The following is a 14,232-nucleotide window of genomic DNA, read 5'->3' on the forward strand; positions in this document are numbered from 1 at the left end:
CAGTAATTGTATGACAATTCAGTTTGTAATGTGTTCTGAATTATGATGTCATACATATGTGATAATTTGTTGATTGTAAACTGTAAAATATAATATAATTTTATATTTTAACATAAATCATAAGAATTTTTAACATACCGTCTATTATAAAAATAAAATATATAGTTTATGCCATTTATTAAAAATGTATAATTGTATGACACAATTCAGTTGTATTTTTAAATGAAATACATGAAAAATTAATCATGATGATGAATATGTGTATACTGTTGATTGCAGTTTGTATGTTATTTTTGCAATATTTTGCCTGACCTCATTATAAGATATATTTTTTTATACAAATTAACCTCTACAAGCACTGTTGCTAAAAGTATGAATTTCATTGTAAGATTATAATTGAAACATAATTAGGATATCAGAGGTTGTGCTAATATAGTTATAATATAAAGCCATTGTTAAGCAAGCCATGCAATACCTACCCGTACAACCCTTTCAGGTGTGACAATATTCACAATATAAGACATCTCAACTGTCATTTTTCCAGAATCAGCATAGAACAAATCATGAAGTAGTGAATATATTATGAAGTGACCTTCTGTTAGGACTGTCATATAAATATGGCGTCATCTCAAGTTGATGCTATGCCTTTGGGACTTTGTGTGCAAAGTAAAATGAGATTTGTCATACACACATCATTAGCTTGATGAGTGGGACAAGCGCTGTGCTTGCAGAAGCCTCACACTCAGAAACTGAAGTCTGCGAATTCCAGTAAATGGTGCACAGAGCCGAGCGAGTGCTTCTTGTGATAATAATTGGGCAGTTGATTTGACATTCCTGCAGAGGGGCCAATGAGCAGCCCACAGCTCACAATGATCCATTCGATATATAGATCTGTGTTTGGACCATCAAGAAAACACAGGGATGTCACACAATGCAATTATAATGAAGTGTCCCCAAAACAGCTTGTAATCTTGTGTACTGACTGTACATGAGGAGGGTTGGGGGTGGCAATAATTCATACCGTGCCTCCTGCTTTGGATCTGGCGACGAATTAGTGGCCTCAGCCAGTGTCACATGTCTTATTGTTAGTCATGGCGACCCTGCCAAGTCTCAAGGTCACCTGTTCCGCCCAGGCATGAATAATCTATTGAAGGATTGGTTCCTCCTCACTGCCTGCATGGAGATGTGTCAGTGTGGATTATTTATGCTTTATTGTGCCTCCATTGAACAAGCAGTCAGTTCTGAACATACTGGAGAAAGCAAGACTGATTTGTTTTATAAGCTTAGCAATGCATTTCTGTTTTTTTCTTTTTTCACCTGGAAGGTTTTTGGGTCGGTAATTTTTCTTTTTATATATCTCTTATGCTCTCCAAGGCTTCATTTATTCATCAAAATTGTGATAGTAAAGCTTAATTTTCAGCAGCCATTACTTCGGTCTTCAGTGTCACATGACACTGTCAAAAATAATTTAATACGATTTAAAAAAACAAAACAAATTTCTTATTGTAAAATAATTAATTAAAAAAATATGATATGATATTTGAAATACTATATGAAAGTGTGAAACAAATATATTCCCACTCACACAGAGAAACTGTTTAGCATTCATACCCACGCTTATTTATGTTTAGGGAAGATAAACATCTGCAAAATCTAGCAAAGCAGCTCAGATTCAAAGCCCATGCAGATCTGAAGAGGACACTGTTTGTGTGTGTGTGTGCATGGGAGATCTCATTATTTAAAGTGGACGGCATGTTCTTCCTCACCTTGTCACACATTCTAGTTTGTGCCACTCAGGACTAGCCCTTGTCTTTCTCTCGCACAACACATGCTAAATGTCAAGCTCTCTATCTCCCCTCTTATATGGTACTTACTCCTGTCCTCTCACACGCTTGTATGAAGTGTCCCTGAGGACGTACCAGCCTGCTGACCCTCTAAATACGCAAACAGTCTTCATACATGGCACAAAACCCTAGGAGTCCCCCTAGGTTCAGCCTTAGGTCCGATACAGAACTGGCTTTCCCTCTGCTCGGTCCACAGATGCACCACAGATGTCCGTATGTATGTATGTGTGTTGAAAAGACATATTTTGACCTCAGGAGACGCAGGTGCAGTGTACCGTTACCATTGAGAATGGGTAGGGAGTTTGAAAACTTTTTCAAGGTTAGCAGAAACCCCACAGACCAGAAACAAACTTGTAGGGAACCCCAGGGATAGGCTTTTGTTGGCCAGACACACACAGTGAAATCTGGAACAATAGGGATTCGGGAGCCGAGTTCCAGAGGATCATTTTTCATGACATGGCTTGGCCTTTAGCAGAGAAAAATCTGAAAGAGCAATTTAAAATATGATTAATGATGAAAATAAGGTCAAGTGGTCATCATTTATACACGCTGAGTCTTGCACATTGCATGAAGAAAGAAAACCAATTGGCTATACTTCTGCGAAAGTAAACACAGATATCAATTTAGCTATGAACACTTTACCACAGAGAATTGATTCACTTTCACTGAATGAGAAAAAAAGAATAGTCGTTACTTCAAGTTGAATATCCTGATTGTATTTCGATATGCATTGTTAATGGCATGGAGGGAAAATTAGTACATCTGTCTGGTTCAGTTTCTAAATCAAACTGTTCTGAAACTTTAACAGGCTTTTTGAATTACTGTGTACCATTGTTCATTTCAAGAAAAATGAAAACAGAAGTGACATGAGATAGAACAAGTAACGATCAAGGAAAATAAGATACAAAACGACATTTTCATGAGAAAAAAAAAAAGTTTCTAATCTGATCATGCACTGTTTGAGGTGAAAGATAGATTAATATTGTTGGGAATTATAGTTCAGAACATCAGTAACACAACTGAAGATTCTTCCAGCATATGCGCTAAAGTCATTTTCTGCTATCATCTGTTATTCCCAGACACTTTTTGGGGTCTTAAATGGGTGAGTGATGACTGCTAGATTATTGAAAACGTTTCTTCTCATAAATTCATGAGGTTGTTTGTGTTTCCATGCTTTTGTCTCCCAAAAGACAGACATCATCAAACTATTAAGTATGGATGGAAGACTTTTGTTTATTCTGCTCAAATCGCTGCACTTCTCTTGTCAAACGCACATTGAACCGATGGCACAGGTCCCGGCATGTGAGGTTTTCGTGTGTTCATGACCTGGGTCTCAGCTTTACCTGAGCTATTTGAGCATTTATATTCACAGGGCAGCAGCTGCACTTTCCTTTTCACTTTTTAACTTTCATTTTTTATGTTTTTTTTTTTGTTCCCTTATTTTCCCCCTTTTCTTTCATTTCCCATTATAAAATACATTATTTTTTTATCCTCTTCACAATCCTGGACCCATTTGACACACCATCAGAACACCCCACAATAATCCAAAATGTGGTCTCATCTGAGCTGAGATGAAAGGAGGGAAGATGCGCACACACACACACACACACACACACACACACACACACACACATACACATGCAGTGCCACACTAGACACTTGGCTCTGTGATATGGCAGAGCTGCCTTGGGATAGCTTCAAAGCCCAGTGACATAAATTTATGATAGCAGCGCCACACTTTTTGCCAAAACTGAGCTGTTGTTGTCTTACTGAGAGGCGGGACGAGTAGAGAAGGAGGCCGTACTATAGAATGCGTGAGCATGATAGCCGGAGAATGGTGTAATTCTTTGCCATCTTTTTGATGATCATGTTCATGGAATAATTTAGACTGATAATTCTCATTTTCCTCAATGGCCTGATTGTGGTGTGTGTATATATTTAGAAGTTTTGGGTTTATAAGGTATCTTAATGTTTTTAAAAGAGGTCTCTTACGTTTGCAAAGGATGCATTTATTTGATTTACAGTATTTAGGAGGAAAAAAAAGTATTTAATTATATTATATTCTATATTTATTTAGCAATTTAAGCTATATTTATGTTTTTTTTTTTATGCCTTTATTGGGATAAGACAGTAGAGAGCTGACAGGAAAGCATTGGGTGGGGAGGGGAGTGGGATCAGCAAAGGACCTTGAGACTTGAATCAAACTCTGGTCATTGCACTTTATGTCTGCACACTATCCACGAGGCTATCAGAGTCAATTTTGTTGCAATGTCAAATAAATTTTGTCTTTTTTAACATATTTATTTATTTATTTATTTATTTATTATTTATTTATTATTATTATTATTTTTTTTAAACTGGATTTTCAGCAGTCATTTCTCTAGTCTTCAGTGTCACATGATCTCTCAGAAAGCAATATAATATGCAGATTTGCTGTTCTAGAAACATTTTTTTTATTGTCAGCACGGTTGTAAACTGTTGAGCTGCTTAATATTTTGTGGTAACCATGATAACTTTTCTGAAGAGTCTTTTTGAATGATTCATTAAAAGCACCAGCAGATATGAGTCATTTGTTCATGAATCATATTACACCAGTTGTTCTGTATGATTGTTCATTTTGCTGGAACACAGTTTATTTTATTTTTTTATTTTTTTCACCAAATTAAATATAGACTCCAAACTCACATTCATAACTGCAGTAAAATAACTCAGAATTTGTGATGTGGTGCAGGAAACTCAATAGTTACGTTAAGACGATCTGTTTTTGCACTGATGACAGCTTTGTACATTTGTGATGAATAATCTTTGGGTTCGTTGGAGATGACTTTTTAATTCACTTGATTATTTAAAATTGGCCAGAATTTCACAGTGTTATTTCTTAATTGAATTTCCATCAAAATTCATATTTTTCTCTCTTTCTCACTCTTTTCAGAGGAGGATTGTTTGAACTGCACGGAGGAGTGTCTAGTGCTGGGGCACTCTGACCGTTGTTGGATGCCCCAGTTTCCCGCAGGGGCTGGAGGAGCAGGAACTCCCCAAGCCGAGGGCTCGGACTACCGCACCAACCTCTTCGTACCGGCTGGCATGGAGGCAGTTGCAGTGGAAACCGAAACTTATGAGACGGTGTGCAACCCCAACGGCAAAAAAACTTTCTGCACATTTGGGAAGGAGCGTCGAGACCACACCATCCTCGTGGCGAATGTTAAACCTTACCTAAAGACCAAACGTGCCCTCAGCCCTCTCTTGCAGGAGGTTCCGTCTGCTTCATGTAGCCCTACCAAAGGCTGCAGTAAAGGTTCCCCGTGCTCTTCGGCCAAAGGGATGGGCGACGGAGCAGAGGGCAAGCCCAGCACCAGCCACTACGGACCCCCAGATGGACAGTACATCTCCCCAAGCAAACAGAACAAAGAGCAGGGATATTCCACGCTGCCTCCCTCTGACCCCGTAGCCAAAGTCCTAGCTGAAGCACGTTCGCGGATCAGCCAGGAGACAGCGGTGGAAATGGACAGTGTTTTGGAGCAGGGCGGAGGAGAGATGGGCCGCGGCACCATGGACGCAGACCAGGTGGTCAGAGACATCGACAAACTGCTGCAGGATTGTCGGGGAAATGAAAACACCCCCATCAGAAAGTAAAACAGACTTTGCGAGCATAAGAATCTACAGCGGATGACACATGGACCAAGTCGAAACACTTTCAGAGAGAGTGTGATGCAGATGGGGACAAAAACATATGTACTTGAAGATCTTGACAAATAAACATAGGGAGCAAAAGAACAGTTTGCTTACGTCCGCTTGGATGCCGTGTTGTGTTTTTGGGGGCAAGTGAATTTCTTTAGAGTTGCAGAAGTTGCTGCTTCTGGCTTCTTGTGAGCTTTTTCTTCTTCTTCAAGTGCCCACCAGCTTCAAACTATTTCTTATGACGTCTTTCTGTCACTGAACTGCAGACGGAGCGTCCCACCCTTCTACAGGGACTTTTGGAGGAGAAAGGGTGGCCAAAAATGGTTTGTTCTGACAATCGCAAGTCTAAATGGTTCGGGGTGCATCAGCCACCCCTGGAACGGTTGGACCACACCAAGACAGAGACTCTCTCTTTAACTTTTATTGGCTTTGTAATATCAGCGTAAGAAGTGCAAATGATATAAACAAACTCGGAGGGGGTGTGTGGGGCCATGAATCTTTAGGGCGGGTGGGGAGGGTTGATTATGAAATGTAACCATTCTTCACCTGTCATTTCTAGTCACGTGTAAACTGTGTCCTCCTCCCCCTATGTATACGTACACATGGAACATTCCAGAACGGTGAACCTGTTACTCTCACTTATTGGTCCTCTGTGATCATCTGTCTTCAGCTTTTCACTACTTTTAAGGTGACTTTCCACGTGTCTGACGTTAAGTTATAACAATCACTCTCTTGTATATAAGGGACATTTTTCCTCAACTGTGAAAAGATATATCTATATATACATATAGATAAATATATATAAATATATGAACTTATGTATAGTGTCCAGATAACAATGAAAATATTTATACATTTTGTAAAAAAAAAAAAAAAAAAAATACATTAATCTCAGAAAAAAGAGGGTGCGCACAGAATGAAAATGCAGTTAAAAATATTTATTGAACTGCAAAGGACACTGTTTCAATTTCAGAAAAACACACATTAACAACAACAACAAAAAAGGATTTTAAAAAAGGAAATGTCCCTTCACATTGTCACTTATACACATCATTTTAATGTGCAAAATGTATCCGATTTAATGTGTTTACATCAAAACAACATATTTTTATTGATTTTTTCTGCAGTTTCTGTGCATTTGAGCCAAATTGTTACGTGTACAAGAGCTATATTGTGTATTTTATTAAATTAATATATGGTTGTGTTGTAATATACATGGGCTTATATTGTACTTGGCAACTGATGCCTTAGTAGTCGTCAAACTCTATGAGTTTAATTTCCATTCGGTTTCATTCTTGGTTCACTTTCTCGCTTTCGCTTTCTGCTTCGCCTCGCTGCTGTGCGTTTCGTCAGGTTATGTTGTTTAAAACACGTGTTGGAAAAGACTTCTTACATGACATGTTCACTACTTGCTAAGCAACTTGTTTTTGTCTACAAGAAACAAAACTAAAAAAAGCCACACATGACTACACTTTGCGTAGTTTTTTACAGTACAAAAACTGTTTTATGGGCAGCTAATTACAAAAATGCTAATTGTTTGGGTGCATTGAAGTGGTTTTTTTTTTTCTTCTTCTTCTTCTTCTCAGCCTTATTGCTTTATTTTGATTTGATGAGAGCGGCAGAAAATCCTTTGTGAACTTTTAGTGATGCTGTCTACTTTGTCATTTGTACTGCAGAGGATTGGAAGAATTCAGAAAAAGAACATACTGTTCATTGCATAAAAAGGACCAAAAAGAGGTTCCCTCTGAGGAATTTGTAAAGTCATGGATATATTTTGTCATATTCTCTATTCTTTCCCTGAATGCATAAAGCCTGCCACATTTAACAAACTTTCGCTCTGACTTTTTGCGCTGTTCCAAAAAGTCTTGAGTTTAAAGCTCAAAGTTTGACGCAAGAGGAACAAACCAATATTTTACATGCATATCAATATGCGATATTTTTGAATATTGAAAGTTAAATAATTATAGAATCAATTTTTTATTTATTTTTTTGGTCACTAAGCTTGTTTTAATGCATTCTTCGGTGTTTTATATCTGGTGAAAGTCAGCGTAATTAAACCTAGATTTTGAAACAACCTTTGCGTCAGCAGCACAAAGGTTCCCACTGAGGGAGCTCGTCAGTTTTTTTTGGAATGTTTTTGAATTTTCTATGTCAAATGGAGCTCAGTTTTAGCAGCATTGGTATCACAATCTATCCATCCAGTTCAGCTTATAATACTCATAATGACCTTGTGCACTCTGTTCATATCATGGAATATGAGAATATAAACAATGAATATATGAATATATATGTCTATATATTTATGTTATTAGAACGGTATCCTGCCCACACAGTGCACTTTGGGATTTGAACTATTCCCAGGCACAGCAATATAATGAAAAAGCACTCCTCGTAAACGAACTCCAGTTATGCTATGTTGCCAAAGTTTTGCTGCATTGTGACTAAAATGAGCTGCCACAATCACAAAAGAAACCGAAACAAACCCAAGGGGAAGAAAAGCATTTTCATGATCGGCTATTTATGTCATCAGAAAGCGTTGCCCGCGGTGTGCGTTAAACACAGGTCGACCTGCACAGCTACCACAGGGAGTGGGGAAAAAAAACTTCTCTCATCTTCCGTAAAGACACAGTCGCGTCTGTTCCATCATTTATTTATAATTTCTTGGTTTATTTATTTATTTATTTATTGTTCTACTCGTGCATCTGTTTTCCTGCTTCAAAGGATGCACTCCTAGACTTGGTCCTTTGTTTATGTTTTGTTTTGGTTTTGTTTTTTTCTCTCATCGTTTCATTCTTTATTTTCCGCACAGTGGGTTTATCAGTACCCGGGAAAAAGAGACAAAGTGGAAAAAAAAGAAAAAGTGACAAAGTGAAAAAGAAGCACTGTGTTCATATCTAAATGAGTTTTTTTTTGTTTTTTTTTCAAACATAGTGATGAGTTTGGCATGCCGACACACTTGACACAGTCGCAACAAATAACAATACACAGCGCGGCAGTTGCATCTCAGATCTCGCTGTGGTGTGTGACACAAGCACTTTTTATTTTCTACTACTGAGCTGATTCTCCGTGATCAGTGCACTGCCACGGTTCAGTCTATGTCATTTACACGAACAATGCCTTCAAGAGACATCAAGGTTCTTAAGAACGCTTTAACCCGAAGCCACACAGATAGAAATAACTTCCCTGCCTGTCACTCGTCTCAGTTTGTTTCTATTTTTTATTCCTTTATACCTTTAGTTATTTTTTTATTGCTTCTGAATGTGAGAGCCAAGCACCGGTGGATGCTTTCTCATTGATGTGTGTGCATAAGAGAGCTATAGTGTGTTGCATTAAACCTTATATATCTTATACTAGCATAAAATACAGTCTCTGCCTGTCAGTGGTTGGTGGTAGGAATAGCATACTCACATATGTATACAGTATATAGTATGTATGCCAATTTTAATTATGCCAGGTTGTTGTGAGCCAATCACTTGAGCTGCAAATGCTATGTGACTAATCACAGGAAAACGAGACCATGGAAAAACTTTTATTTTTTATTTTTTTTATTTTTTTAAGTAATTAGCTACTCTCCCGAGCTGATAGGCACTAGTGAAATATTAACTAGAATTAAATAAAATGTATTACTTGTTATATAATTCCTATATAATTTGTTATATAATAAATTATTTGTTATAATATATATATATATATATATATATATATATATATATATATATATATATATATATATATATATATATATATATATATATATATATATATACGTGTGTGTGTGTAAAAACTGAAGGCAACAGAGCATAATAAATACTATATTGTATCCCACAATGCTTTTTCCCCAAAATATGCTTTTCCATAGGATGGAAAAAATACCCTTCAAGCAACTGACATTAATATTATAAAGACCATCTATGTGAAATAATGCAATTCTATGAAAAATATGCAATTTTGAACTACAAGCAACTCACATAATGCTTAACATTGTCACAGAATTTGTATTAAAATGCACACAAATGTAAAATACATTATATTTCCAAGATAATTTTAACTGTCACCCACTGCATTAAACTTGCAATATGAGTCATGTAGCATATTTTTTGATCACGCTTTATGTAATATTTCATAAAATTTATATTTAAATCAAAATTATATGTATTCTAAATATATATACAAATAATAAAAATAAAAAAACAGGAACTAGTAAAATATCTTCCATAATTAAAAAAGCTGAATAATAAAATAAGCTGATTTATTTTCAGCTGCTATAAATAAACAAATGAAATGCATATATACATACATAAATAAAAGGCCATTTATGTGAAATGGAAAATTTTCATACATTCTACATACTGCCTGTATAAACTATATACAGTGCAGAATTTGGTAATTAGTAAGCTAGTATTCTTTTCTTAACTTATTGACGGTTATTTGCCGGGTTCACATGAGGTTCCCAATTCAGGACGTTCTCTAGCAATGCCTGGGCGTGGAATGCTTCAGTCCTCAGTCGAAGTGGAAGGCATGGTTTATTATGTTAGCCTTGTGAGCTATTTGCTGTCTAATGGACTATAAGTTGCTGAGGTCAACACATAGTTTGAGAACTAGCACAAAGCAGTTGCCTCATTATTGTCTAATTACACTCAGTAGGCATGAAGAGAGACTGATTGCAGTATTAGTAAACATGGATATTTTTGGCCATCAACGTCTAATGTATAAATTCATAATTGACTGAGACTTTCCACATGCGTTCACAACACATGCACACACTCAAGAAACAAAGCATACACTGTATAGATGAGCTGCTATTGCCTAAAGCTATATTCCATGTGATCTATGGCATCAAAAACTAAATTATCTTATTAATAGCTATGTTTCCATGTTTTGTCATCGTTATGCCATGGGAGTAAATATGCATGGTACATGTTCAAACAGCTGCTCTGTTGAGGTTTTGCATTGACAAAGATGGTGTTTTTATTACAATCATCAAACACTGAGGCGAGGAAATATCCTGGTGAGAAAAATCTGCAGCATGCTTCCATGCTTCTATTGGTTATCGCCTGTCATTCCCACCCGCCTCTTGTACACCGCTGCTTTGGGTTGAGGGATCAGCAAGTGTTTTTTCTGCTGAACATGGAGGATATCTTTAAAGTTTAGCTCCGGGCTAATGATTCTTAATTTATCTCATTAGTTCACATTCCCACCACTCAGAGAGATTAAAGCGCAGAGGTAGCCGTCAGGCACGAGGCAGGCAGCGAGCGTGCGGATGCTCTGAATCACAGCGATGGCACTTCTGCACAGTTCAGCTGCTCCAGGCACAAGACCAGAGGAACTTACAGGCAGGTTTATACACGAGAGCAGCTTTACTAAAATTACAGACACGACTTATAACGTAAACATCATCTCTTTTTGCATAATGCAAGTTTTTTTTTTTTTTTTTGGCCCATTAACGATAGTAGTTTTTGCTTGTGTGAACAAAGAGTTCTGATTCCAGATGGCGGCCTGGAACATAAAGACCAGCAAGAAGAGGTAGATTTTGTTGAAAAGAACAAACCCAAGCCAATCCCTGTAACTTTTATTCACTATTTTATGCTTTAGAAAATCCACAATGATTTTCACTTTTTAAAACAAATAATAATAAATAATAAAAATATAAGTAAATATAGACATATAATTTAAATAATGAAATCACTGTAACAAACACTAATGATAGCCTATACTGCTTTTATCTATGCTTCAATGGAGAACCTTTAACATCAGCAAAACATTTCCCCTGCACTAAAGTTTCTTCATCTTTTTTCTTTATATAAACAAATTATATATTTTATACATACTATATTAAGATAGCAATATTTAACACATTATTATTATGGTTGACGTTGTTATATACTAATAGAATGCCTAAATCTGCTTCTTAAAGATGCCTTTGTGGATCATTCAGTCATATTTCAGAATTTTAAAAACTGTTTATTTTGGATCCAGCAAACAACTTTAGTTTGGGAATATTTGCCTGGGGTACAAATATTTGCAACTGAATAAATTCAATTGGACACTGATATCAGTAGCCCCTTGAAATTAAACACAAAAGTAACTCAGTTTCCCGCTTCTAAGCCAATTAAGAATTTCATGAAAATGCATAATGCGTGGTACAATATTTATTTTTCAAAATAATGTTGGATGGAAATTCATTTCCATCTCTTATCTTGTATTTGCTTCAATTTGCAGCTGCATTTCATGTGTGTTCCTTCTCGTTTGTATATATCAGTAGCTTGGGGGCAGGTATTAATTAATGAGAAGGAGGATTCTGGGAGAAATAAAGTCTGGTCTTTTGCACAGTGCTTTCCCGTGCCAAGCTCATTTAGCTCTGAGCTTTTTCTCGGGGTGCCTGTCCTCCGTAAGATCTGTAGACAGACCTCTAGCTAAGGCTTAAACACTGGGGCAACTAACAAGCATCGCTATCTGAAGTGTGCAAGAACTGCTTAACTTTACAAGTCATTAACAACCTAGCAGATTTCCCAAATTTATTTAAATAAGATAAAGTCTTATTAGTAATCCACTGTGAAGTTCATAACAGCGCAGGTTTGGCAATACAGTTTCAAATGTGTAGTATATTAAATTATTTACCTTAAAAAATGCTATCATGAAAAAAAAAACACTACACTGACTAATGGGAAATGATGTCGTCAGCTTCATAAATGGCAAACAGAATGACCTTGTTCTGAGCACCAAGGTGACACATCACACCACGAAGATGCTAACACAGGAAGTAATTGTAGCCTTGCACTGAGTCGAGTGCTAAAAAACCAATGTCTTCAAACAGCCGTAACAGAAGCAATTGTAAGCCAATACGCCTGAGTGTGAAGGGATGAGAATCTGCATTCATGGCCTTTTGGTGCATGCTTGGGTGAGACCTTGATTAAACCAGACAAGGAAAATTCCCTTTGTGTGTCCTTTGAGAAGCACTGTGCCTTGTTTTGCAGTAGAATGTTTTAATGATATCTCTATGGACATCAAAATGAACCAACAGCAGAACAGAGATGGACAACAGCAGCAAAAAAAAGTTCCAATTACCAATATCAGATCATCTCACAGCGGCCATGTTGTTTTTTTATTGGATTAAGTGAAATGTCAGGCAGCTAATTAGAGAAGTCGAACTTGCTCTGCCCGGGTAGAGGGAGTGTCATATTCCCAACATTACATTCAAAAGGTTAATCTCTAAACCCTTCGAAAATATTGTAGCCAGAGTGTGAAGTGCATTATCAGTCTGTCTGCCTGTCTCGCTTGTCTTTATTTAGAAAACCACTTCCATAAAAAAACATACCTGATGTCTTTGAGCTCAGTCTGCTGTGCAAGAACAGCATGTGCTTCAATGCTAATTGGAAATTGCATGCATTTAGCAAGAGAGTACATGCAATGTTGTTTTGATTGATTTTACTTTTTTTTACCATGCACTCTTTTCACATTAGAATTAGCAACTAGCTAAATTAATAACATTAAAGTCAGCTTGAAATGAAACATTAACGCTGTCTATTTGCTAAATGCAGGTTATAGATCTTATTGTGAACAATATGTTTCACTACAAAAAAAAAAAAAAACAGTTTAGAACTCTTAGGGCCAGATTTACTATCAGTTTGCACCAACGCAATCCATCTTTTGGCATTAAAATTCATGGGAGTATTAAAAAGATTCACGCAATATGATTTACTACTGTTTGTGCTTGTCAAATTAGTGTTTTTGCCATTATTTGACACCCCAAAAAAGCAAGTCTTAAAGCAGGCGGTAATTTGTGCTGCTCTTCGTTGATTGTGCTGGTCATTATGGAAATGATCTGCCTGCATTTGTGTTCTATAATGTGCACATTTTTAGTAAAACATATGGAGCCCCGCACATGACACAAAATTGTAAGGCTAAATCGTGTGCACGATTTACTAATTAGTTCCCACAATGTACTAAAACGTGTACATGATTACTATAGCGTTCCCTCGATTTACTATTGCATTCACCCGATTTATAAATTGTGCACACAATTTACTTATCTGTTCCCACGATTTGCTAAATCGTGAGCACGATTTAGCAAATCGAGTGAACGCAGTAGTAAATAGAGGAAACGCAATAGTAATCGTGTGCACATTTTAGTAAATTGAGGGAACGAATTAGTAAATCGTGTGCACAATTTATTTATTTTTTTCTTGCATTTCATGTGCCGGGCTCTGTAAAAACATCTGCAGAATTTTCCGCTCCCATTGGCACTTTTATGGAATTGCACTCTAATATTCCCTGTTTAGTAAATCTGGCCATAATGGTTAATCAGAATTACTGGATCTTCCAAATCACAAAATCCAATAAATAATCATTCATAGAATCAAACATTTTCTCTTTCTCTTTTTTTTTTTTTTTTTTACTTTTCTTTTTTGATAATCCATATATATATCATATTTTTATAAGTGCATTCTAAAAAATGTATGACAATGTTTTCAAAGAGGTTTCCTCTTATTCATTCCATTGGTTGGACAAATGGATAATCCCAACTCAAACTCGTGCCATTGGTTGTTGCTGTGTCAAGATCCTCAAACAACTAAACCAATGTTTCAACAGCACCAAAAATGTTTTGTATTAAAATTTTAAAAAGGCTGAGCAATTTTAGGTAGTCAGATTCTGTCTTCAAAAATCAATGCATTACGATTCTACTTGGGACAGTTTTGCAAGCTTATTCTGT

General features: G+C 36.5%; 1 protein-coding gene across 1 annotated transcript in view; it reads left to right on the forward strand.

The window, feature by feature from the left end:
* pcdh17 (protocadherin 17) overlaps nt 1–7,596 on the forward strand; it is a 65,427-nt gene extending 57,831 nt beyond the window's left edge. Inside the window, exon 5 of the mRNA XM_052569948.1 lies at nt 4,777–7,596. Coding sequence (XP_052425908.1) covers nt 4,777–5,477 — 701 coding nt within the window. The 3' untranslated portion in view covers nt 5,478–7,596. The remainder of the gene's footprint in view (nt 1–4,776) is intronic.
* The last annotated feature ends 6,636 nt before the right edge of the window (nt 7,597–14,232 follow it).

This window comes from Carassius gibelio, chromosome B11, assembly GCF_023724105.1.
Source record: "Carassius gibelio isolate Cgi1373 ecotype wild population from Czech Republic chromosome B11, carGib1.2-hapl.c, whole genome shotgun sequence".
NCBI lineage: Eukaryota > Metazoa > Chordata > Actinopteri > Cypriniformes > Cyprinidae > Carassius > Carassius gibelio.